The sequence below is a fragment of the Zosterops lateralis genome, assembly GCF_965231275.1.
Source record: "Zosterops lateralis genome assembly, chromosome: 3".
NCBI classification, from domain to species: Eukaryota; Metazoa; Chordata; class Aves; order Passeriformes; family Zosteropidae; genus Zosterops; species Zosterops lateralis.
Window position 1 is genome coordinate 79,926,392 of NC_139764.1, and position 24,038 is coordinate 79,950,429.

At 37.7% G+C, this 24,038-nt stretch overlaps 1 protein-coding gene across 2 annotated transcripts in view; it reads left to right on the forward strand.

Annotated features, from left to right (window-relative positions):
- Window positions 1-21,752, forward strand: part of IBTK (inhibitor of Bruton tyrosine kinase) — a 53,759-nt gene extending 32,007 nt beyond the window's left edge. The window contains exons 20-29 of one of the 2 annotated variants that reach the window (XM_083856893.1): window positions 684-811; window positions 2,237-2,349; window positions 2,938-3,086; window positions 3,284-3,447; window positions 4,616-4,708; window positions 5,778-5,933; window positions 10,900-11,052; window positions 17,679-17,747; window positions 17,848-17,980; window positions 20,365-21,752. In XM_083856893.1, the coding sequence (XP_083713019.1) occupies window positions 684-811; window positions 2,237-2,349; window positions 2,938-3,086; window positions 3,284-3,447; window positions 4,616-4,708; window positions 5,778-5,933; window positions 10,900-11,052; window positions 17,679-17,747; window positions 17,848-17,980; window positions 20,365-20,490 (1,284 nt within the window). In that variant the 3' untranslated portion in view covers window positions 20,491-21,752. Of the gene's footprint in view, window positions 1-683; window positions 812-2,236; window positions 2,350-2,937; window positions 3,087-3,283; window positions 3,448-4,615; window positions 4,709-5,774; window positions 5,934-10,899; window positions 11,053-17,678; window positions 17,748-17,847; window positions 17,981-20,364 lie in introns of both variants that reach the window. The other variant, XM_083856892.1, reaches the window with a different exon arrangement.
- The last annotated feature ends 2,286 nt before the right edge of the window (window positions 21,753-24,038 follow it).

Genomic DNA, 24,038 nt, shown 5'->3' on the forward strand with positions numbered 1-24,038 from the left:
ATGAGTGATAAATACGTATCTGCAGAGTCTGTAGGCAAGAGGCTGAAGTGGAACATCTGACTCAAAAGATAAACTTGTCTGCTGCTAGTATTACTCTCAAGGAATTCTTATGTCATTATTCACTAGCTACTGCTGCAACAGTGTTGTGTGTCTTTTAAAGTAATTAGTTATACACATTAAACATATTGATGTTCTGTAATTAACAATTATTGCATGGAACAGCATAAGCAAAACCTATGGAAAAGAGCATCCCTACCTAAAATAAAGTTGAAAAGTTCAAGGTGATTGTATAGATGTTAAAATTAGTAAGAAGAACAATGAGAAAATTGAACTGTAATGCAATGGTGAAAGCCAAGACACATTATAATCCATTATTCTTGAACTGTAAAAGATACATGTTTGCAAAATCTTGAAGCATTTTTTGCCATAAGTTAACAATAGATGAAACGTATGGTCCTTCTGAGCTTGCACACTGCAACAGAAATGTAGGCATTTTGAGTCTGTCACTTAAGATATTTCTCCAGTTTTGCTTAAAGATATAACTTAAGTTTATAAGTGTGTTAAGTAATTAATTACCTGATCTGTGGAACTGTTTTAAATGACGATTGATTTTGGTCCTCTTACATAAATTTGCTAGTATACAACTTAAGTGAAACTTTATGTAATGGCTTTTACAACTACAGATTCCAGCTATGGTCAGGAGAGTAATCACTCCATATCCAGATGGACCTGACATAAGTTCTTTTGAGCCTGAAGAAGGAGAGAACTTCATCTTTTTAAGGGAAGAAATGAATACAGAACAAAATTCTCAGTAAGTATCTGTTTTTCATCAATATTTTTAACTAGATGAACTGTATGTGGTATTAATCCACATTTACATTTGTGCCTGACTACGTTTAAGAATTGAAATATTAAAAAATGAAGATTTCAAAGACCATTCTCAATTTCCTTAAATCTTTAAAAATGTTGCAAAACTGCAGCAGGGCACTTTCAGTGCATGTGAGTAAAGGTTGCAAAATGAGCATTCACAGCGATGTTTGGGAGTTTTGCGTGTGATGAGAGTATCTGTATATGTGTGAGACCAGCTGTGCAGTTCACTGTACTTCACAGAATTAGGAGAAATCAAAAGAGAGAAAATAGACTTGAATATACTATAGATCTGTTTGAAAAGTTGTGATAATCTAAATTTCTTGGTATTAACAGAATTGTCAAATGAAATACAGAGCTTTGTAGGATGATAGGATGGCTTGGGAACAGGCTTCCAAATAGTGGGATACAATGTCAGCATGCAGAGGAAACCTCACCTGCAGTACTGTGTACTGTTCTGAGCACTTGTGTCAGGAAAAATTGCACTAAAGGAACTAGTGTAGGTAAGAACTAGTAGATCAAGGAAACTGAGAGGCTATTTTGTATTCGACTTCAAGCTTTTCAGTAATTTTCGAGGCTGGGTAGTAGCTTCTAGGGAATTGGATAGTCCAAGGATTAAAAAATAGACACCTCAAGCACTGTAAGATAGTGCTGCAGGAAAAATTAAGTAATTATGTAGTTACTTAAAAAGCTGCTTAAAGAAGCTTCAAAATTCTGCAATGTAGCTGTAATTCTTATAATTCTGAATATCTAGTAGTTTTGTTAAAATGAAAGATGCCTTTTATTTGATTTCACTCTTCCTAATACCATCTATAGGAACACATGACATTTAGGTAAAGTCATTCTGTATCTCCTTTATTGTAAAACAAGCATTATCACGATGGCAGTGTTTATGTTGAGGAAGAATGAGACCAACTGTGACATTTATTAAATTCAATAATTTAGGAGAAAGCAAGAGAGAAAAAAGTGGAGAGTTGTCTGTAGTTTGCTTTATGTTAGTTGCTGTAATGTGTAGCAGGTTTAATCTGACCTAGGTGGCAGTGCCAGCCTGTGCAGCAGCTGTATCTTCCATTGTCTCAGCAGAAGTCTGTGTGCAGTATAATAGTCCAGAGGCTAGATCTAGATTGGAAAGAGTTTTTTCTCTCTTCTTCCTGGATTCCCTTTTTCCCCCAAAATCATTTATGAAATGGTTGTGCCAGGGCCTAAGCAGAGCAGGAGGAAGCAGTTAGTGCCAGCTGCTGAGATCAGGTACTACTACTTGAAGTATCTGCTGCTGATGACTGAAAAATGTGACATTGACATGGGTAGTTCTGAAGTTCAGTTTCTTTAGCTTTAATGCATTCTGTGGGGATTTTTTTTTTCCTGTTAGGGAAGCCCTTTTCAAAAAAGCAAAAACTAAGGCGAGAAAGAAGCCACGAAAACGGTCTGACAGCTCTGGAGGATACAATCTATCAGATATTATTCAGAGTCCAGCCTCTACAGGTCAGTGGGAAAGAGATTCCTTTCAGGTATAAAAACAGAACATAAAGTGTAATATGCAATGCAATTTCTGTATTGCAAGAATTTTCTAGTTAACACTACAATTGAATTTAAATAGTGAATTATTAAGATGAGGGTTTTTTTGAAAGGGTGTTTGCCATATGAAGTTTTTGGCCAAAGTTCAGATAAAAGTGTGTATTTTATCAAATAAACATAGTGCACATTTTCTCATGTGGTTTTAGTAAGTGGAACATTTCTGTTAATGCATTGTGGGATTTTCTTTCTGAAACATAAAGAATAAATTAGCCAGTTTTTTTTTTTTTTTTAAGATGGTAAAAGAATTCAAAGGAAAAGTGTTGTTATTAGTTGTGTATTGTGAGACAGAGGAAGAAAACTGGGAGTAATGTTGTTTGGAAAAAATATTTAGGATAGCCAAAATTTTGTTATACTTTGCACTGGCAGGTATTCTAGACTAGGTAAACTTCTGGTTGTTTTATATTCATCATATGGAGTGAATAATTTTTGTGTTTGTTAAGCATTGTTTATTGGCTCTCATAATTTAATAGTTCTACTATCTTTTCTTATTTGTAGGCTCAGTAAAACTGGATAAAGCTAACTCAGTAGAATCACTTCCAGAACTTTTAACATCTGACTCTGAAGGTAGTTATGCAGGAGTTGGTAGCCCCAGAGACTTGCAGTCCCCTGACTTCACGAAAGGATGTCATCCAGAGAGGACTGAGGTTGGATTTCTTCTTAGTAATTTTTTTGTTTGTGTTTATCTAGTCCCTTGAAAGCAGAGTTTGTATTTTAGTCTTTCTGTTAAGCTGTTGTACTTACAATAGAGTAGACAACTTTTAGGAGTTATTGTTTATTTGATTAAGGAAATAAAATCCAGTGTTTTTATTGTTTATTCAACAATTTTCTGCCTGATCTTTAGATGAAAGACAAAGTGTGCAGTCAGAGTATGAAACCCTCTCACCCTAACAAGGAGATGAAGTCATACAAGGCAGCATCAGCATTGACGGAGTCTGTCCCACAGTCCATTCCCAGTGCCAGACGCAACTCTGCAAGCTCTCCCAATTGGGTAGCAACCAGTTTCAGGTGCAGTAATACTTACAGTCACTGTTTGACACTTGGTAGTGAAAGCTAATAATGCTCTATTCAGACTAAAAAGCTGTCTGCTCTTCAGAATGGTCGTACATTACTTGATACGTGAACTCAAGATTTTGGTAATTTAATAAAAGGAGTACATTTTATAATAATTCATTGAGAAGAGCTATGCTATAGATAGTGTTCTTATTTTTTTTTAATTGGTTCCAGTCTGTACTTCTAATATCTGTTTTTGTAACACCTACTTGGTTAATGTTGTGTAAAATACTTGAGAGTTTTTTGTATGGTCATAGCATGCTTGAAGCCTTTAGAAGCTCCACTGTACTTTTGAGATTTTTTTTAGGCCTTTAGACTTAAACGGGCTGTAAAAATCAACACCACAGGTTTAACTGGTACAATTAAAAAATGGAGTGTTATTTTTTATCTGTAAGGAAAGATGGATGAAGTGCTGCTTACGTTTTATTTCAAAGCCTGTCCTTGAATTGAGTTGTAATGCAACTTAGTTTTCAGATGCCTTTAAGTACACACATTTTAATTTATAGTTTTTTGTAAAGCTTAGGAATGTCTAGATTTGATTCATGCTCATTCCTGTGGAATTTTAAAATTAGGTCATGTATGAAAAAGAGACTGATGCCTTAAGTTTGAGAATGTTGCTGATGTTTGTGTAGCACTCTGACTGCAAAAGCTTTTGTTTGTCATGTGAAATAATTTTAATCCTGTACTTCAAAGAGAGATCTAATTCAACCTTCAGGACAGAGCTGTGAGCAGTACCTCTCTATAACTTAGCATGAGCATTTGACTACTAAATAAGTATCCTTATTTAGCTATCTAATTTTTTTTGAAGTAATCATAGTTTTAGGGATCTAATTTTTTAAGGATCTAATTTTTTTTTAAGTAATCATAGTTCACATCTTTTTGGTTCATAGTATAATGAGTCTTGAAAGTATTTTTATAGTGTGCTCTTAAAAATGTATGTATTTATAAAAGTTTTGTCAGAAACATTTTATTTGAGGTTTGCCATAATTGAGGAAACAGACATAAATTATATAACCAGTTACCAATCCTATGTATGATTTAGAGGATTTCAGTAAAGGCTGGAACTGTGGAATGTAAGTAAAAATCAGTGCCTTCTAAGGTAACTTCTTATTTTTTCATTTAGCCCTGCCAGCCCCCCTGCTATAGATCTGAGAACCATCATGGAAATTGAAGAAAGTATGCAGAAATGTGGAACCATGCCAAAGGCAAATTCAAGGTTGGTAAAAAACCAAAATCTATAAAAAAATGTGATAGGCTAGGTTGTTATGAATTTACTTAGTGGTTTAGGCCATTGCATTTAAAAAAGGCAAGAGAAAAGTTGTCCGATTTAGTTCTGAACAGCTTTGTTTACTTCATTATGTTGTTTTTCTTTGAGCATTTATTTTACTCTAGTTTTGTTTTGTCAGCTACTGCAAAAGAGCAAGTGAGCAAGTATCTTAAATAAGTGGCCTGTCCTGCTGAGCCTTTCTGTTTCCAACCAAAAAGAATTAATTCTTGTCCCTAGGACTTCAGGAATTACTTGTGCATGAGTACTGGATTTGAGAAGTTTGTCTTTTCTTGCATTCTCTGACCTCTCCCCGAACCCATGTCTTGATGTTGACAATTCTTGAGACAGAAGCAAGTGTGGTTCCTTCTTGTAGAAGCATCCCAAAGGACACAGAGAGATAAATGTGTTTTTTTACAGGGCAGTGTATTAAACCTAGTGTTTTTTAAATGACGATATATGAAAGAGAACAGATGACTCTCCTGACCTTTGAGGTGTGGCTTTTTTATAAAGGAGAGTTAGGACACTACTCATGGAACCAAACAAAACAGCAAGCACTGAAGAATCCAAATAGCTTAGAAAAGAAAATTATTACAGGTAGAAAAAAAATGGCTCTATGCTGTTGTATATGTATTTTTTAATGTATGAATATTTTTGGTTTAAGGGAGCTAAGCTTGACAGTCTGTAAAAAAAATTACAAGATTAGAAAATAGTCTTCATGTAGTGCTTGTCCTCTGTTGGTGGCTTGATTCCTCCTCTGCATGTTTTCATTTATGGACATCTATGTGAAGAATACTTCTGTGATGCTTTTCTTTCTGTCCCTCTTGATATTAATTGATCCTTTTTTTTTGCTTCCCAACCATCTGATGTCATGCCCGCCCTTGCCTTTTGGCACTCTAAGTAAAGTATTTTTGTTTAGGAAAGAAGTTATTTCTCAGTTTAATTTGCAGGATTAAAGATGAGTAATCTCAAAGGACACTAATCTTATATTTTCTTTCTTTGCAATGTCCATTTACAGCAGAATGGTGTCTCATGGAATCAAGCTTTCTCAGAAGCAAAGGAAAATGATTGCCCTGGCAGCAAAAGACAATGGATCAGTAGCTAGCAGCACAGAGCCTACCACTCTAGTAACTGTACCACCTCCACCCACGAAAGTTGCAAAACTAGGGAATGCGTGGTATGTTATAAATCAAATATCAATTCTTTTTCTTTGAAGAGTTTCTACATTGAATAGGCAGACTGAATTATTTGTATCTACATTTGGAAGTAATCTAGAAATTCAAGGGGAGTAGGGAAATGCAGTAGTCACAGTTTAAGAATTCTATGAAATTCTGTTCTGAGTCAGAAGACTGCATCCCATCTGGTGCTTTCCTGTGCACAATGTTGTATTTGCAGATGGAATCCAAGAAGAAGAAGATTGAGAACAAGTTCTGAAACTTACTTATGAAGAAGCCAGTGAAAACCATTATGAATGGTGTTTTTTCTCTGTCAAAAACATAAAGAAAAATGTTACCCCTTCCTGGGGGAAGGTCTGGAATGACTTTGGACTAGAATAAAATTGACCCAAATTAGGTATAAAAAAATTATCTAAGTGTCTCGGAGCTGAAGGGAGCATTGGATGTGTCTAAAGTTTTTATGATGGAAGGATGTATAGGAGGTTTAAAATCACTTTGACTGCTGATCACATACAATTTAAGGGTTTGAGTTAATATCATAGTATCAAATACAAAAATAATTTATCACCTCTTCAGTGAACTAGGTTTATAACAAATGTAATGAGGTGCTAGCCCAAGTCATGCTTTGTTCTTCACTTTTACTGTTGGTATTGGATAAAAGCCTAAACAAAAAAGGTAGACTTTAAAACTATGAAAATTTAATGGGTTTAATTATTGCAGGATAAATACCTATTTGCATAGTCAAACCATGAAGTAAATGTTCATTTAAAGTACATTTAAGTAAATGTGGCCATTTCTCCAGTTTTCAGAAGGTCTAGACTTTTATTGCAGATTATTTTTGTACTGTTACCTAGAAGAGCTGTCAGTCTCCTCTCTCTGTAACTTACTTGGTTGTATCTCATTGGGAGCAAAGGTTTCAGCATACTCATCACGGTTGCTCTTAAGCTTTCTGTCTTTTCAATTGATTTTCATCCATGTACACCTAATACTAAAATGTAGTGTCCTACTTACTCCCCCAATCTCTTAAATTTATTCTCATATAATATTGGACAAAGCCCACAATCTTATTTTAAAGAGAAAGGACAATGAGTTGGTTTGCTCTTAAGGATTCAGACTCCTCCTTATCTCTGAACAATAGTTGAGACCTTGACAAATGGATAAACAAGGTTTGCAAGATTCATCTTCTGAAGTCTAGTGACTGGATGAATTTGTGTCCTTAAAACTGGTCCTCTCAAATGCTTTGAAGAACGTGCTACCTGCTTTACACAGGTGATTCTATAGGTCAAGCCGCAGGTTAATTATTTGCCTTAGCTAGTGGAGGTGTCACAGGGCTGTTACGGCTCTGAGGCTTAAAATTTGCTGGGAGAAACTGATGGTTGAATCACATGTTGATGAGCACAGCAAACACTGAGTTATTCTATCCTTTATTATATTAAAAAATAATACTCCGCAATTTGTAATTTTATTACTAATGTTGTAATTATCCATAAAGACAATGCAATATAAAATTTCTAAAAAATAGAGACAAAATGATTTATAGAAATAAAGTGAGGATGAAGGAGAATCTCCATCTTTTTATCAGGTGAAATGACAAAGTATGAAGAAAATCCTGAGGCACCTGATGTCTTCTTTGCCTCAGTCTTTAATAGCAAGATTAGTCATTCTCCAGGTACCCAGCCCCATGGGCTGGAATGAAGCCCTCATAATCCAAGGGGAAATGGTCAGTGATGTACTACACCTCTTAGACACACACAGGTCCATGGGGCCAGCTGGGATCATCCCAAGGGTACTGAGGGAGCTGGTGAAGGTGACCACTGAGCCGCTTTAAATCATTTACCAGCAGCCCTGGTCAAATAGAGGGGGCCCAGGTGACTGGAGGTGAGCCAGTATGACACCCATCTAAAGAAGGATCAGAAGGAGAATGTGGAGAACTACAGGCCTGTCAGCTTGACCTCAGCTCCAGGGAGGCTCATGGGTCGGATGATCCTTAATGCCTTAACATGGCGGGTGCAGAGCAACCAGGTGGTCAGTTGCAGCCACCATACATTTAAGAAAGTCAGGTCCTGCCTGAATAGTTTGACTTATTCATACTATTCATCCACTCTCTGATAGATATTTCTTTACCTATGGGGTGCTATTTTAACTGCAAACTGCCTATGAATTGTTCTTGCTTTTAAAAAGCAAATAAAAACTGATTTTTGAATATCCCTAGATAAATGTCTCCAAAAAGTATATTCTGCTCTTAAGGTTCTGATTAAGCAGTTTTTGGAAAGAGCTGGGCCTACTGTGTTACACAAACCATCTTAGGTGGAAAGGCTAGGGTATATTTCAGGAGGATGGAATCCAATCTAAGGCTCATGTGGTCACAGTGCGTGATTCCACACGTTCCTCCTGCGTTCCTCTGGCTGCCAATCTGGAAAATACCAGTAGCTCAAGAGTTCAAGCGCAGAACCAGTGGGAGCTAAATGAATTTTTAAAATTAGGCCTCACTGCTGGACGAAAACATTTATTCAATAAACCTCAAGCTGCTTTAGGCAAGCGATCAATTATTTGATTGCCCCTGCTAGTTGTTCAAAGTATTTTTGTGTGTAAGGTAGAATGGTTGTGTTACTCATCTACTCTAATATTATATTTGCAGTGTTAGTCTGTAAATTCACAGTGGACTATTGAGTGCATTTGGCAGTCGATTGAGCTTTCCACACATGCAATATAGTCAAAGCCATAGAACTTGTGTTCCAGTGAAATTAGATACTCAACTTGGATGTTGAATGCAGTGAAGCACACTTGCCAGAAGGGTGTGGGACCTTCTGGCTTTTTTTGGTTGACTGAAAGTCTGTCATATGCTATGCCTTTTCCACCAAAAGAAACCTCCAGTTTCATAGTTTTTGGGGAAACTGAACCTAGGTTTCCTGCTTTGAAGAAAAGTGAAAATGAGAAGGGAAAAATAAAATATTGCTCTAGTAATACTTTGAAAAAATGTCTGAAGTTAACTGCATGTTGACTTTTATTAGTTCCCTAAACCTACTTTGATCAGGGGAGTGGGAGTGTTGCTTATTTGTTTGGGCTTTTTTTAAGCTCAGGAGAGTCTACAGGTTTTGAAGACCAGAGGTGTGAAGAAATTTGAAGTCTCTCTTGAGAATTAATAATTATGTATCCTGATATATAGGTTGTTGGTTTCACAGTATTGCAGCTTACACTTAACATCAGTAGCTGTTTTGGAACTCCATGCTTTGATGGTTTGCAGTTACAGCTTAGAAAAAATTAGTCATATTCCACTTTAAAAAAAAAGTATAAATTAGTTTTTCTAATTTTGCAAATTAGATTAAAATGACAATGTATCAGACAGAACAAGCTGAAATTTAGAGTTGTCACATGTTGGGAAAATTTTGTACTACTTTTCAGAGAAATGATTTTAAGCCACAAATAAATTTTTATAGGTTCACAAACTGAGAATGACACAGTTGATTTTTTTGGGAGATGTTGTTTGTGGGTTGCTGGCTTTTTTTTTTTTTTTTTTTTTTTTTTTTTTTTTTTTTTTTTTTTTGGTTCTCTGTTGCAAGTGGATCTGATTGCAGTGCAGAATTTTCAGGAAGTCAGTAAATCAAATCAAAATAGGCTATTTAACATGTTACCAGCAGAAGCAGCTTCTGTGATAGCAGATCCCATGGACCATATGCCTACTCAGTACAATAGTTTTAGGAGAGGCTTGGTCAAACACTTTTCTGAACTTCTGTGTGCCAGCTGATGGTAGGAGTAGAGGATGTGCAAAATGACTCTGAGCCATCTGGAGGTTCCCATTCTGCTTTCAATGTCTTCTGTGCTGCTAATCCAATACTTAAATTAAAAAAAAAAAATCCAAATCCAAGGCAGTGTAGTCTAACATCACACATCATACATACATTTCAGATGCTTTTGCTGTAACATTTCAGATACAATGTTGCAGTTTTAAAATTCCTTCTTATTTGTTACCTTAAATTGTGTCCCACCTAGATGTAGTTTGAAAGTCCTTGACTTGAGATGCTGCTCTTCTTAATGGCAGTTGCACAACTGGCATTGTATAAGGAGCTTGTTTTACTTCAGTAGTGTTTATAAATGGTCTCTTGTTTCTTTGAGTGATAATAAGCAGAGCTGTTCTTCAGAGAATGTGTTTTGTGTATTTTGCAATAAGCAGGACTGCTATGCTTAGTGAAGTTAAATGTAAGCAATTGCAAAGCCTTGATAGATAAGAGAAGAACTAGTGGTAACTGCCTTGAATTCTGTAAACAAAAAGGCTTTGGGTTTGGAAAGTGTTCATAATATCCAAGATGCTAAATTGCTATATTTTCATAATGCTTTATTTTTGAAAAATAATATGCAGGGTCTAATTTAGTAACTTATGCTTGGACAAGTGAAAAAAAAATGAAGGCTATCAGTTTTATTGAACTTTACTGTGGATTAAGGGATTTATAGAGCCTCCAGCAGGTATGACTAACTCACTCATCTTGGGAAGAAAAGATCAGCTATACTTGACTTTCACATGGTGGTAAACTGCCTGTGTCAGATTGACAGTACCTGGAGCATTGTGATTTATGAAAATACTTTTCAAGGACTAGCACTGTTAGAAAAGGTACAGCTTGTCTAAGACAAGCCATCTATGAAAAAAAATTGCTTTATAAGAGGATGAGGTGGGGGAAATAGGTGGGTGGGTGGGGTTTGATTTTTTAATTTTTTTTTATTCTAATGCAATTTCAAAACTACTGGCTTCTTCTGTCCTCTCCTTATTTTCTGTTCTTTATCTATATGACCCCAAATTACATATTTTAGTAAATAGGCTCTAGCAGGATAATGGATATATACAAAACCAAAGTAATAATGTATTTTTAGTAAGCAGAAAGGCCTTTTTGCTATCTGAATCATGGCATAATATGGAGTTTTGGAAAGTGCAAGTATGAAGCGCATTGCTTTTGTTTCATTTTTGTTTTTAAAAAGGTCATCTTCATTACATTCTGCCTTGCCAAAGTCATTCCGTGATCTTGTGATGGAAGAAGAAAAATGTATGAGTGTGAATAATTCACCTGGTACTGGTATTAAAAGATGTGGATATAAAGGATCTGAGGATTCATCAGTCCAAAATACCATAAGGTAAGAATACATTTTTTTCTAATTGGTCAACCAGAAGCACAATGACTTGTTAAATAGTCTTGAATTAAGAAAGAATAAAATTGTCATTTTAAAAGAGTATACTTCTGATGATTCTATTAATAAGATTTTATGAATGAAATACTTTTAGGATTAGAAGGCTTAAAGACTTAAGCAATTTATTGCCATTGCTAATACTTTGTTTCAGGTTCAAAGTGTTTGTATCTTTATAGATGGGTGTGTGTGTGTATGTATGTGTATATATATGGAAAAAAAGCTTCAGGCTCCAAACAAAATATGTCTGTATATTTGTTTGCATATGTATGTATGTATAAAATGATAAACCTGTATTTTCTAACCTCTCTAGAAATTAGGTATTTGTGAGCATTCAGATACGGCATTCATGAAACATTTTGCTAAGGAGTATTTCTGTGTAACCTGAGTGGATAAAACCAGTTTATTCAAACACAGTTCTAGTATCTGAGTTTTCTTATAAGATGATTTAATTAAGTGGAGTTTTTCATTGATTAAATGGTCTTACAGAAACATTGATGCACTGGTTCTGTCTCTGTATTATAATTACCATGCGGCTACAGTTCTAAGGACAAAAATAAGGCACATGTAAATTGTATCTTTAGTTATTATACAATATTGCTCTTTGGTCAAAACGTTTAGCTATGCATCCTCTTGCTACCTCCAACAGAATCCCTCTTCTGGGTTAAAATAACTGCTTAAGCTGAGGAAAGAATCTCACCCTTATTCTTGAAGGTCTGTATGACTGAACTGCCCACCCACCTGCATCTCTTCCCCCTATCATCAGTAACTTTGAGTGCTAGACATTTCAAATATATTACAAAGCAAAGAGCCTGAAAATCTCATGGACTTTACCACCTACTATCTGGAAGCTCTGCAGGCCAGCTGACCCACAGTGGTTGGAAAGCCAAGTGTGACAGCACAACTGACTGACTGGTGCCTGCTCTGGCAGAGGCACAGTCCCAGTGTGCCAGAGGGAGGTGAGCAGGGCAGGCTCTGTGACAGAAACCAGGATGAGCCACAGTCAGTGGGCACAGACAGGTGCATTGGGATCAGGCAAGGTTGACGTCAAACCTGCAAATTAAGTCAGGCTAAGGAACAGCCAAGCTGGGTTTGGCCATAGCTGCAGCATAGCTCAAGAAAGGCCTGAGGGACTGAGCTAAAATGCTGCTCTTGAGTAAAGAGGGAGAGCTTCTGTAATCCTTCACACAACTCTTCTTACAACACAACTTTAGAGCAGCCTGACTCAAGTTTATGCAGCTGTGCTGAGGGAGAAGTTTGCAGAGCTGTTGTTGCACAAGGAGCTGTGTCATTATCTGGCTGTTTTTCTTATGAACTCCTGTTCCATCGTCCTCCAATAACTGACTCCTCTATGGGGGAAAGAAAGTTCTGCTGGGCCTTGCTTTTGGTTGTTCAGCTTGTATAAAAACTGGTGTTTCTCTAGGACAGAAGTACTACATGTTTTACTGCTATATAGAGAACAAAATGAGGGTAGAAATGTAGGAACATTGTGTGTGGGATGGTGTCTGAAGAGAGAGGTAGGAGGCATTTGGAGTGTGTGTGATGGGGAGGCATTTCTCAGGAACAGAGCGATGAAGCTGAAGTTACTGTGGTGAGTGGAGGTGTGGGGACGTGAAACACAAATCTGCAGAACAGGTATTGTTCTTTTTGTTGCTAGCACAATACTGAAACTTTTCTTCATATGGGAGGTGCCTAGGAGTGGTGGTGATAGAATTTGCACTGGATGCTATTACTAGCTTTGTCACAACAGCTCTGTAATCGTCATTAAGTCATTTCTTTTCCTTTCGCATTGCCCTGTCTCATCTGTGCAGCCTGGCTAGTCTGTGTGCTCTCACAGTGGACTATTTGAGCTGAATCCATATCTAATTGATTAAATGTCTAAACATGAATCATTAAGCTAGTGGAAGCCTACTAGATGGCTAAATTGACTCTAATCACTTTGAAAAGAGGGCCCTTCCAAAGCTGTTTCAGGTTGTTTTTGAATTGTGTCTGAAGATGCTTATATTATGTGTAAGGAGCCTAGGTGACTAGTTCTTCATCTGAAACTTAGGAGTGGAGTTTCTAGTTTGGGGTAATTTTTTTTTGACTGTACAGTTTTGTTACAGTAGGCTCTGGTTTTTGCCTGTGGCTTTTAAGGGCTGTTTCTGTGAAGATTAATTATCCACACCCTTACTCCTTCCTTTTTAAGGGAAGGAAATTACACAAACGTAGAGCATAAGCAATCCTCACCTGTTGATGTCAGACTTGGTGTTGGGATACTGAAGATACTTGCATGATAATAATGTTCCTGCTTTGTCTTTCTTCCTTGGATGAACTGTGCACTAATTAAACTGACAATTTTCTTTGCTCTTTGGATGAGGGTGTTTTGGATGGTGATGTAAGCATTCTTCTATGTACAGTCACTTTCCATTTCTTGCAGTAAAGAATTTTTTTTTAGGTAAACCATGTCATGAATTGTGGTGATTTGAACTGCATTTAATCCAGAGGCAGATCATACCAAGAGCTGGGGTACGTGGATGTGGCTGCATTGTTTCCAGGGGGACCTCAGCCTTGGGAGTTACACTGTACATGTGTAGTCCAAGCTAAAAGGATAGGCCTGACATGACTTAGTTGTGGCAGTCTGAGTTGTCTTCCCTGTGTTACTCCAGGGAGCAGTGAAGAGTCTTAGTGGAACCAAGTATGTGCAGCTTCGTGTGGGAATGGCCTAGTTCTGTCATGGCTAATAATGAGCTAATATGCACTACATGACTTAAACAGTATAGCAAAACCCAGGAGGTTCTGCAGGAGACCAGGCTTTCTGTTCTTTTTCTGAGAGCAGTTATTAGATCAGGGAGGCAGTAAACCTGACCTGGCGTCTCAAGAACAAATACTCAAGAAACACTAGGGAGCTGAGGGCTGGGACATTTTGGTGGCTGCTCAAGAGTCATGACAAGTTCAGCCAACTGCGTTAATCAGGTTGGTTCAGTACTGATGATACTTGGCTGGTTTATTTCCATGCAGAACCATTTATGTGTCTGCATCAGTCTTAACTTCTAAGACTTCTAGGTTTCCAAGTTCTATATTTTTTGAGGCTTTTATTCCATTTTTCTGTATGTGCTAGCTTCACATTTCCTCTGTATTCCATTTCTCCTAGTCATTTTAATGCCAGCTGAGGAATTATTTTAGCATGTTGAAATATCTGCAGTTGATTTAATATCTGGACTGGGTGTCTTGTTAGCAAGAAACACAGATGTATATATGTACAAACAGCTTCAAAATACCTGGATTTCTTCCTATATCTTAAAGCCCCATTGGCTTTAAATGAGGGAGATGATACAGGTATTTACTTATCTTTTAATTGATTGCTAGATTATGCTGTGATGCTGGAACTATTAATTCCAGATTTGGGAAATTCCTGTTGAGGTGATTTTGTTGTTGTTGCTGTTGTTTGGGTTTTTTTCGCTTGTTTGTATAGAAGTCATCAGGTTTGTTAGGTGTAACAGTCCAGTTGGATTAATTTATAGTAGTGCTGTGACTTCTTTGGATTGGGAATGGAAAGAAGAGTGTAGCTGTCAAATCACTGAAAGGTGATTTGCCAAATTGTCAAATGTGCTGGAAGGTGAATATTATTAAAGCAGGTAGAAAAAGAGATAAAATTGAGAGATAACACCAGTATAAAAGCACAGAAGACTGTCTTCATCTCATCATCTTCTTCCTTTTCCTTGGTTCTTTTCTGCTTTTCAAAGTTGTTTTCTTTAAGTACAGTAAAAGCTGGAAGCTAATTTATCGTAGAATGGTTTAGGTTAGAAGGGACCTTAAAGGTCGTCTCGTTGCAACCCTCCTGCCAGGAGTAGGGACATCTCCCACTAGACCAGGTTGCTCAGAGCTCTATCCAGCCTGGCTTGAACAGTTGCAGGGATGGTGCATCCACAGCTTCTCTGGGGGGACCTCTTCCAGTGCCTCGTCACCATCACAGTGAAGAAGTTCCTCCTAATATCTAACCTAAACCTACACTCTTTCAGTTTGAAGTGTTGTGCCATTACATGTGCTTGTATAAAGTCTCTCTCCATCTTCTTGGAGGGTCCCTTCATGCATTGGAAGGCAACAATTAAATCACTCTGAAGCCTTCTCTTCTCCAGGCTAAATGAACCCGACTTTCTCAGCTTTTCCCTAGGTGGAGAGGTGCTCCATACCTCTAATCATCTTGGTGGCCTCCTCTGGACTTGGAGCAAGGTCCATGCGTATTTTTTTGTGCTGAGGACTCCAGAGCTGGATGCAGCTAAAAAATAGTGCCCTGCTTTGAAATCACAGAATAATTTTGATTCTGTAGTTTAGCCTCCTGCTCAAAGTAAGTCAAACCTAGATCATGTTACTCAGGACCTGGTCTGGTTGAGTTGTCACTGCTTCCAAGTGTGAAAGTACTCCAGACTTTTTGGGCAACATGTTTCAGTAGATAATCATCTCCATATGGTATTTTTATTTTTCCTTTTATCTCTGTGGGATTTACTATTTTGCCTCTTGTGTATGTTGCCCCTAATCTGTCATTGTGTACCTCTAAGAAGATTCTTGCTTCATCTTTTCTCTATCCTGCAGTTAAGTAGTTGAAGACAGCAATGAGATCTCCCCTTTGCTGCCTCCCTTTAGGATTAACAAAACACAATCTTCCTAATCCTGGACTTGTTCCAACTTGACAGCATCCTTCTTGCATTGAGGAGCCCAAAATTGAGAATGATACTCTGTATTGTAGATGAAGACCATAAAGGTGAGGAATCATTTCCTCTTGCCTGCCTTCCTACAGTATTGCTGGCACAGCCCAGCACAGTTAGCTATCTCTGCTGCAGGGGCACTGGCTGGTAACATCTTCCACTTGTTGCCAGGACTCGGCAGGTTCTGCTTTCTCTCTGCCGAGCTGCTTTCTAGGCAGTCAGTCCCAGCCTGTACTGCCTCGTGAGGCTGTTCTCTTCCAAAAACAGAACTTTTCACTTGTCTTTGAAATTAATTGGTTCTCAGTTGCCCATTTTTCCAGCCTCTTGAGGGCTTCTGAAAGGCAGCCTGACATCCAGAATGTGTGCCATCCCCAACCTCTCCACAGCCAGCTGTGGCCTGCTGAGGGTCTGTTCTGTTCTATTCTGTTCTAGCAAAGATGCTTAACAGGATTGGTTCCAGTATCAGTCCCTGAGGACCCCCACTAGTACTTGGTTTCCAGCTGGGCTTTGTACAGCTAATCCATTTCCAGACCATTTTCCACCCATCTCTTAGTCCATTTACTCAGTCCATATTTTTCAGACTGAGTATAAGGATGCATGACCTGGCAACGTGCATTGTTTGTTTTGTGGGAAAAATTATGTTTTGTGACAAAAAGTTCAACATGTTTAATTTAAATCCGTTTTTGATGATGGATATTAGATTTCAGACTTTTTGAAATCTTGCCCTTACTACTTAGTGGTAGGATTAATGGTTTTTGTTATTCTTGGAATTGTGTTCTGGGGAAAATATTTCAGACAGTGAACTTGGTAGTTACTGGAATTCTCTTAACTGTCTATAGGTTTTTTTCTGTTTTATCCAGGAGCTTGTGGTCACTTACAAAGGATTACCAAAGCATTAAAGAGAATTGAGAGTGATTTATTGAAACAGCAACACCCTTACAGTTGTTTGCAGTGCCATAGAATATTTCAAAAAATGTTTGCCAGCATGTGACAGTGTACTCTAGTGCTTTTTTAAGGTTCTGGAAATTGCAAAACTATCCTGTCAAAAGTAGATATTAAATCATGAGAATAGGGCCCTTTCTTCCTACTGGCGTAGGAGTTTTCTGACGAATATACTTGTCTCTTAATGAATACAGTGTAACAAAAGTGAATTTTTTATTGAGTGGTTAACATTTTGCAACTGAGTAAAATATCTTCCTGTTGGGAACTGTATAAATATTTCAATATTTTTTTTTCTATTCTGTTAATTTTATTTTTATGCTGTTCTTGTGAATGTGGGAGATGATTACAGAATATGGACTGTAAGTCCGTCATTTCTGGGTTTACTCTCAAAGAATTTACTCTAGTGAGACTGTAGCACTGGCTCTTTTGCATAAAACACTTAATTTGAATGCAGGACGGTTGACATTTTTTTATCTTAAATCTTTATCTTTCTATCTTGGATTTTTTGGTCTTTCATATTTATTGCAAATGTTTACAGGTAGTGCTGTTAGTGCATAACTTGGTTGGCTCATTTACATGTAAAAAAGCAAAACGGCTTTATTTTATTTTATTTTAATTTATTATTTTATTTTAATCATTTATTTATTTATTTATTTATTTTTAAAAATAACCAGAAATGAGTTTTCAAATCCTCAAATGTTAGGAAATTCCAGAATTGATGCCCAAGATGAAATTCCATTAGGGTCTGGTAGTTAGAAATGAGAATCAGTGTCTTTTTCAATCACAATATCACATTAAAAACAAATTCCGCGTTATATCCTAACGCATGTCCTCTGTAAAAACCCTACACATTTAGTGTAAGTTCTTACTGCAGTTTTGTATTTCACAGTATAATGTAAGAGAATACTCTGACAGTGACTTTTACTTTCCTTTCCTACCTCTCTCCAGGTGCAACACTAGAAGTAACTCAGGTGTGGAAGATAATGTTCTGGATTCTCCACAGCTGGAGAGTCATAAGTAAGTTTGGTAGTGGCTTAGTTTTGAAACTTTTTTACTGTGTGTTCTGCTGACCTTGATGTTGCCTCATGTCATTTGGTTGTTTTTTTTTTTTTTGCAGTCCTTGGTCAGCAGCATCACCAGCCAGCTCTCCTGTGGTAGCGCCTGTCATGTTCTCAGCTATTGTAGAGGAAGAGCTCCAGCAAGAAGCTGCTCTTATTAGGAGCAGAGAAAAACCTTTGGCATTGATCCAGGTAAAGTGCTAAGTTACTGCTGCTCTAAAGTAGCATGCGGAGTTTCCAATGGCTCTTTCAGAGATCAGTTATTAGTATTAATTATGTATTAGTACATGCCATTTGCATAATGATATTAAATATATTTTAATAGTAACTTCACACTGCTGTTTGATAAGGTAGGTCGCTATTAAAGTCAAAATGGCTGAGTCCATGATAAATGTATTAGCAGCATCAGAGAATGGTTGTGTTTGGAAGGAACCTCTGGAAATTGTCTCATCCAAACCCCTGCTCAGAGCAGAGTCAATTCAGAGCAGGTTTCTCAAAGCCAGGCAGCATTTGATTATCTGCAAGGACGAAGACTAATGACCTCTCTAGAAAACCTGTTCCAAGGACCACCCTCACACAAAAAAGATTTTTAAATGCAATTTTTTGTTTTTCAATCTGTGCCCATTGCCTCTTCTTCTGTCTTTGGGTACCACTGAGAAGAGCATGGGTCAGTTGTCTTTATTCTCTCCTATACAATTTGATAAGATCACCCTAAGCCTTCTTTTATCCACACAAAACAAGTGCAGTGTGCTCAGTGTCTCCTCAGTGTTAGAAGCACTGGGCTCTTAATCGTTTTTATGCCATGTCATTGGACTGTTCATTATATCCATGTTTCTCATGTCCTGGGAGGTCAAGAAGTGGACCCAATACTTCAAGTGTGTCTCCAGTGCTGAGTAGAGGGGAAATGTCATCTATCTCATTTTTCTGGCAGTGCTGTCCCTCTTAGAGCACAGGAGGCTGTCACCCTTCTTTGCCACTTGAGTGCACTGCTGGCTTAAAAGGCTAAATTGTCCACCAGGACCCTGGCTCCTTTTGTGCTAGGCTGCTTTCCAGCTTGTCAAATCCCAGTACTGTACTGTACTGTACTGGTGTCTGGGGTTTTTCTTCCCAGGAGTTGGAGTTTGTGTTTCCCTTTCTTGAACTTCCTTGATTGAGATTCCTTGTAGTCTAGTTTTCCAGTATTGTCTGGGTCTCTCTGAGTGGCAGTACAACCATCTGGTATATCAGCCACTCCTTCCAGTTCTCTGCTGCTCAAAACTTTGCTGAGGGTGCACTGTGTCTCTTCCTGTGGGTAATTGATGAAGATGTTAAACGATACTGGCCCTCGTGTCAGTGTTGGTGGTGCTAGTTACTGGCCTCTAAGCTGGACTTTGTGCCATTGGTCACAACCCTTCGAGGTCACCAGTTCAGTCAGTTTGCAGTCTGCCTCACATTGCATTTATGAGGTCTATTCTTAAGCTTGTCCACTTAAACTCTTAGTTAATTCTTATGCTGTACCACTTTCCTGGGGATGACCTAGTGGTCACTCAGATCCTCCTGTGCTTCTTGAAGGTAGGAATGATATTTGATTCGTTCTAGTCCTCAGGAATCAACTCTTGTTTTTGAAAAAACAATTTTTCAAAGGTTTTTTGAGTGTGGTCTTGCAGTCATTTTGGCTGGCTCCAGAGCCAGCATTGCTGGAGACCAATCTTTATGCTTAAGACCAAGATGGAGGTTCCCAGCCTTTTCCACATCTTTTTAATTCAGTAGCGGGTCCATGTTTTCTTTTTTTGCTGCTGTAAAAGCCTGTTCTGTTGCCCTTCATGTTCCTTGCCAGATTCCACCACAGATGGGCTTTGACTTGCTTAATTCTTTTCCTGCGTGGTCACACAGTGTCTCTGCTTTCCTTCTGTGTCATTTTTCTCTGCTTCCACATCTTGTATGCTTCCTTTTTGTTTAAGCTTTGTCAGGAGCTCTTTTTTTCTGTCTGTGCAGTTCTTCTGCCATTCTTAATTGGCTAGGAAGCTCATTGGCATGGTTTGTTCTTGAGCTTGGCAGAGGTGATCTTTAAAATCAGCCAGCTGTCCTGGACCTTTCATATTTCTGGGGCCAAATCCCATGTATTTCTCCAAGCAGACACCTTCATAGTCTTCTCCTCGGGAGTCACAAGTTGTCTGCCATTTCTGTTGTTTCCAGCTTTCAGGATCCTGAACTCCAACATCTCATTGTCGTTGCAGCCAAGGCTGCCCTCAACTTTCACATCCCTGATCAGTCCTTTTTTTTGTAAGCATAAGATCCATCGGAATGTCTCCTTTGATCATGTGTGTTAAGATTTTTTTACAATGGGGAAATGTCTTAGAGTGCTTGTGTCCAGCTCTCTTGCCTTTCCAGCCAGATTTCAAGGTTCCTCAAGTTTCTCATGAGGAGCAGGCCTGAAAGCAAGAGGTTTCTTCAAGTTGTTTGAAGAATGTATCATCTACTACTCCTTCCTGATTAGGAGGTCTGATACATTCAGAACCAGTAAAGCCAGTTCATAACCATGCCTGTGGTGTAAATGTAGACCTGACACTGACATATGTGCTCTTTTTTCCTTCCAGATTGAGGAGTGTGCTATTCAAGATTTATTAGTCCACTATGAAGCTTTTGACAACCCTGAAGAATTTGTGACCGTTGAAAGGGCTCCACAGGGACCTATAGCAACACCTATGTGGAACAAGCACTAATTTATACTCTTCACAGTCCTCCCTTCCACAGTTCTCACAGTTGTATGTGCACTTTTGAAATTGTAATTCTTCTAATAAGTAAAACAGGACTGGAAGAATAAGAATCATGTAATTTTTAACATCAGGATTAAAATACTGCCCATAATCACTAGATATTTGTTAGACAGAATGAAATAATGTGTTCACTGTGTCCTTTACCCACAGTATCTGTTGTATGTATGTTTTGAGAGCATTTCTTTAATGACACATATAATTAGTAATGTTACATGAGGCTGTAGATTGGGAATGTATTTGCTAATCTTAAGTTTTAAGGTTTTTTTGTTAAATTAACAGGTGAAAAGTTTAAACGAGTGTTTATTTTGTGATTTAATGTGGAATTGAATGTGCAGAATTCAACACCTTTAAAGTTTGGGGGGTGGTGTGTCCTTCATACCTTTCTTGCTAATTTGGAGTATTGGGAAAAAGTTTGTGCTTGCACTTCTTGTCAAAGTACAGTTTGACAATGCAGTTTTTCTTAAGTTATGCGTGCAAGTCCTGGTTCTCTGGTTAGTGTGGCCAGCACATTTCCCTGTTGTGCCCCAGGCTGTGCCTCCGTGCCCGGACATTGCCTGCGCTCGGCTCAGCTGTGCATGTTTGTCACTGCTACGAGTGAGCCCGGCCTTGGAGCTGCCAGCTCTGTCTTGAAGTAAAGCACACAGCTCAAGAGAAGGTGGTGCCACTTGATTAGCCTATCTGTAGTCTTACTCTGGTAAATATGGTACGGTTTTGGAACCGCTGTGTTCGGGGATGATTCACTTGAATTGCTGAGGAAATAAAATATCTGTGAATATGTTGTTAAAGCTATAGGAGTGAGTGCTTGACTGGGAAATTTGCAAACACCTAAGCTGCAAAGATTATCATAGATGGCTTGCAATATTGTGTTCCAAAGTTCTCTGTGCCTGGTTGAAACAAATTTATAGATATTAAAAAAAAAAAGAAAAAAGGTAGCCTTATCTGCAATATTTTGTCTAGTTTGTCTTGTTTGTATAGATGCGTTTGAACTTGTACTTCCTCAGTAATGTCAGTACTCATGAACTCTGGAAAACTGGAATGAAGAGATCTACAGAAAATGAATGTAAAGAATTGATCACTGTGTGATAAAAGAATCTTGAAAAAAGTGATGTAGATATGTCTTAATGATTTCAGGTCAAGCTACACCAAAAAAATCCCCCACAAAAATTGTAAAAAACCGCAATAAACGGTAAAATCTTGATTTATATGAAGTTAGTATACTTTTATGTGCTGTCTATATATAATCAATGATTTAGGTAACTAGAGTACTCAATAACTGTTTCTTTTTTGTTGGAAGCTGACATTTTGAAGCTACACAGGCAGAGAAAGGTGTAGGTTTTCATTCTATTTTAAATTCTACTGGTAGTTCATTCACTAAACTGATGATAATACTTGCATTAAGGGCTTTACTTGATGCGCTAAAGGGCCTTAGGACCTGCTGAAACTATCCTCTGGTTTAAAAGAAAGCTTATGTAATGTGAGAAATAGCTATAGAAACAGCAGGCCTTTCCAGGTGGGAACCTAATTTGCTATTAAATGTAAAATTATCCTAAATTTGCTAATTTGCGTTTTTTTCAAAATATGCCATTGAAAACCTCATTTTTCTGAAATTTTAAGAGGATTGATGTTTCCACCATGCCAAGAAGCTTGACTGCTTTCAAGTTGTGGCTTTATTATCACAGTTTGTTTAGGCAGTCATCACTGATTATATGTAATATTCATAAACAAAAGTGAGTCATGATCAGTGTACCACTCTTCTGGAGTTCAGAACACTAAACTGTTGTGGTAGAACAACTTTATTAAGGCTAAAATGTGTCACAGAAAGCTGGCATTTTCTTGCTCAGGTGCCCAACTTGTGCCCTTTTTTGTTAGCCAAACATGAATTCAGCTCTAATTACATTTTGTAATTTATGGGTTTGTTAAAGCTTGCACCAAAACAGGGTTGAATTTCCAGGTTCTAGTGAACATACTGCAGCACTATTTAGCATATAGATATATAAGTTCAAGGAGATCTATTGCAGCTATTTAGTAAGAAATACAACTTTAACAAAAGGATTCTAGTGAAGTATTTATTATATCTCAAAGACAAGTGAACCATCCACTGAAATAATTTCTTTGAACAACTTTGAACAACTCTTAGGTATTTTGTCTTTTCTCCTTCATCATTCATTATCCCCAACTTCAGTAACTTATAAAAAAATAGAGAGATAAGTAAAACTTGCACTTTTTTCCACATTCAAATGGAGAAAAAAATTTTAAAATTTTAGTAATACTGCACTACCTCCAGGACTTGCTGTTACTGTGTCAAGGTATTTAAGGAATTTATAAGTTTTCTGCACTGTATATTGAAATGAAAATGTAAGTACAGTGGGAGACTTCAGTCAGTCATAAAAACTTTGCTACTTTTGGTAGAGGTTGTTTGGTTGTTTTTAGTGGCTAATCTGACAGTATTATTGAATGGAATTTCCATATAAGGACTGACTGTGCAACCTTTCACAGAACAGCATTGACAAAAAAATTACTAAATTTTCTAATTTAGCTTGTGTTATAAATCTTGATGATACCTTCTTACCATGTTTTCTAACTGAATTCCCCATCCCCCGCCCTGGGGTTAGCATAATTTGTAGGTGGCAATAGGATATATTAGCTGCATATTTTAAAATGAACACTTTCGAACTTCAAATGTGTTCATTTTTGTCCCCATGCCTGCCCCTCCTTTATTTTTTTTAATAATACAAAAAAAAGACTGAGTTTTTTTGGCAGTGTTCAGCTTGATTGTGTTCATTGATTGTTCTGCAGTTGAAATGATTTTCAGCAGCCCCGTGGCAGCCTGAACTCTCCTCCTTACCCAAAGAATTGCTAGCTCTGATGTAAAGACAAGTCAGAACAGAACACTGGGTTGTTAGATCATATTCTAAATATAAAGGTAAAAGATTTACACTGGTATAAAGTAATTTAAGCCCTTAATCCTTGACGTGCAGGATGTCACCAGAGACACTGTTACTTTGTAGTAACAGGACCTGTCACTTAAGGTATCAAATAGTCTCCAAATGTATTCCATCCATTTTTACTGCAAGAAAAGTTTGTGAAACTCCACTGAAGAGCCTACTACTTAAACTGAAGGGAAATGTTTTCTCTTGTTGGAATCAGGACATGAAAGAACAACACTCACCCATCAGGTTGAGAGCAAGAAAAGAAGCGCCCTTTATGTTGGGAAACTCAATTTATATAGATTTTGGGATTTGGTCAAGGATTGGGAGATGAGAGAAACACCCCTCTGACCCCAGTGGTCAAACCAGCAGTCCATCACAGAGAGGAATGTGAAAACAACTACTTTGTTTATGTTAAAATCGTGAGAACTCCAATACAAGAATGCAAACATAATCAGAAGGCTGAAAATCAGGACGACATTCTCTCTCTATTGCCTGATGTACTGGACACTGGTCCAGTGAGATGTTGAGGCATACAAAAGATGAATCCCTCCTGTCAAGGCTCTA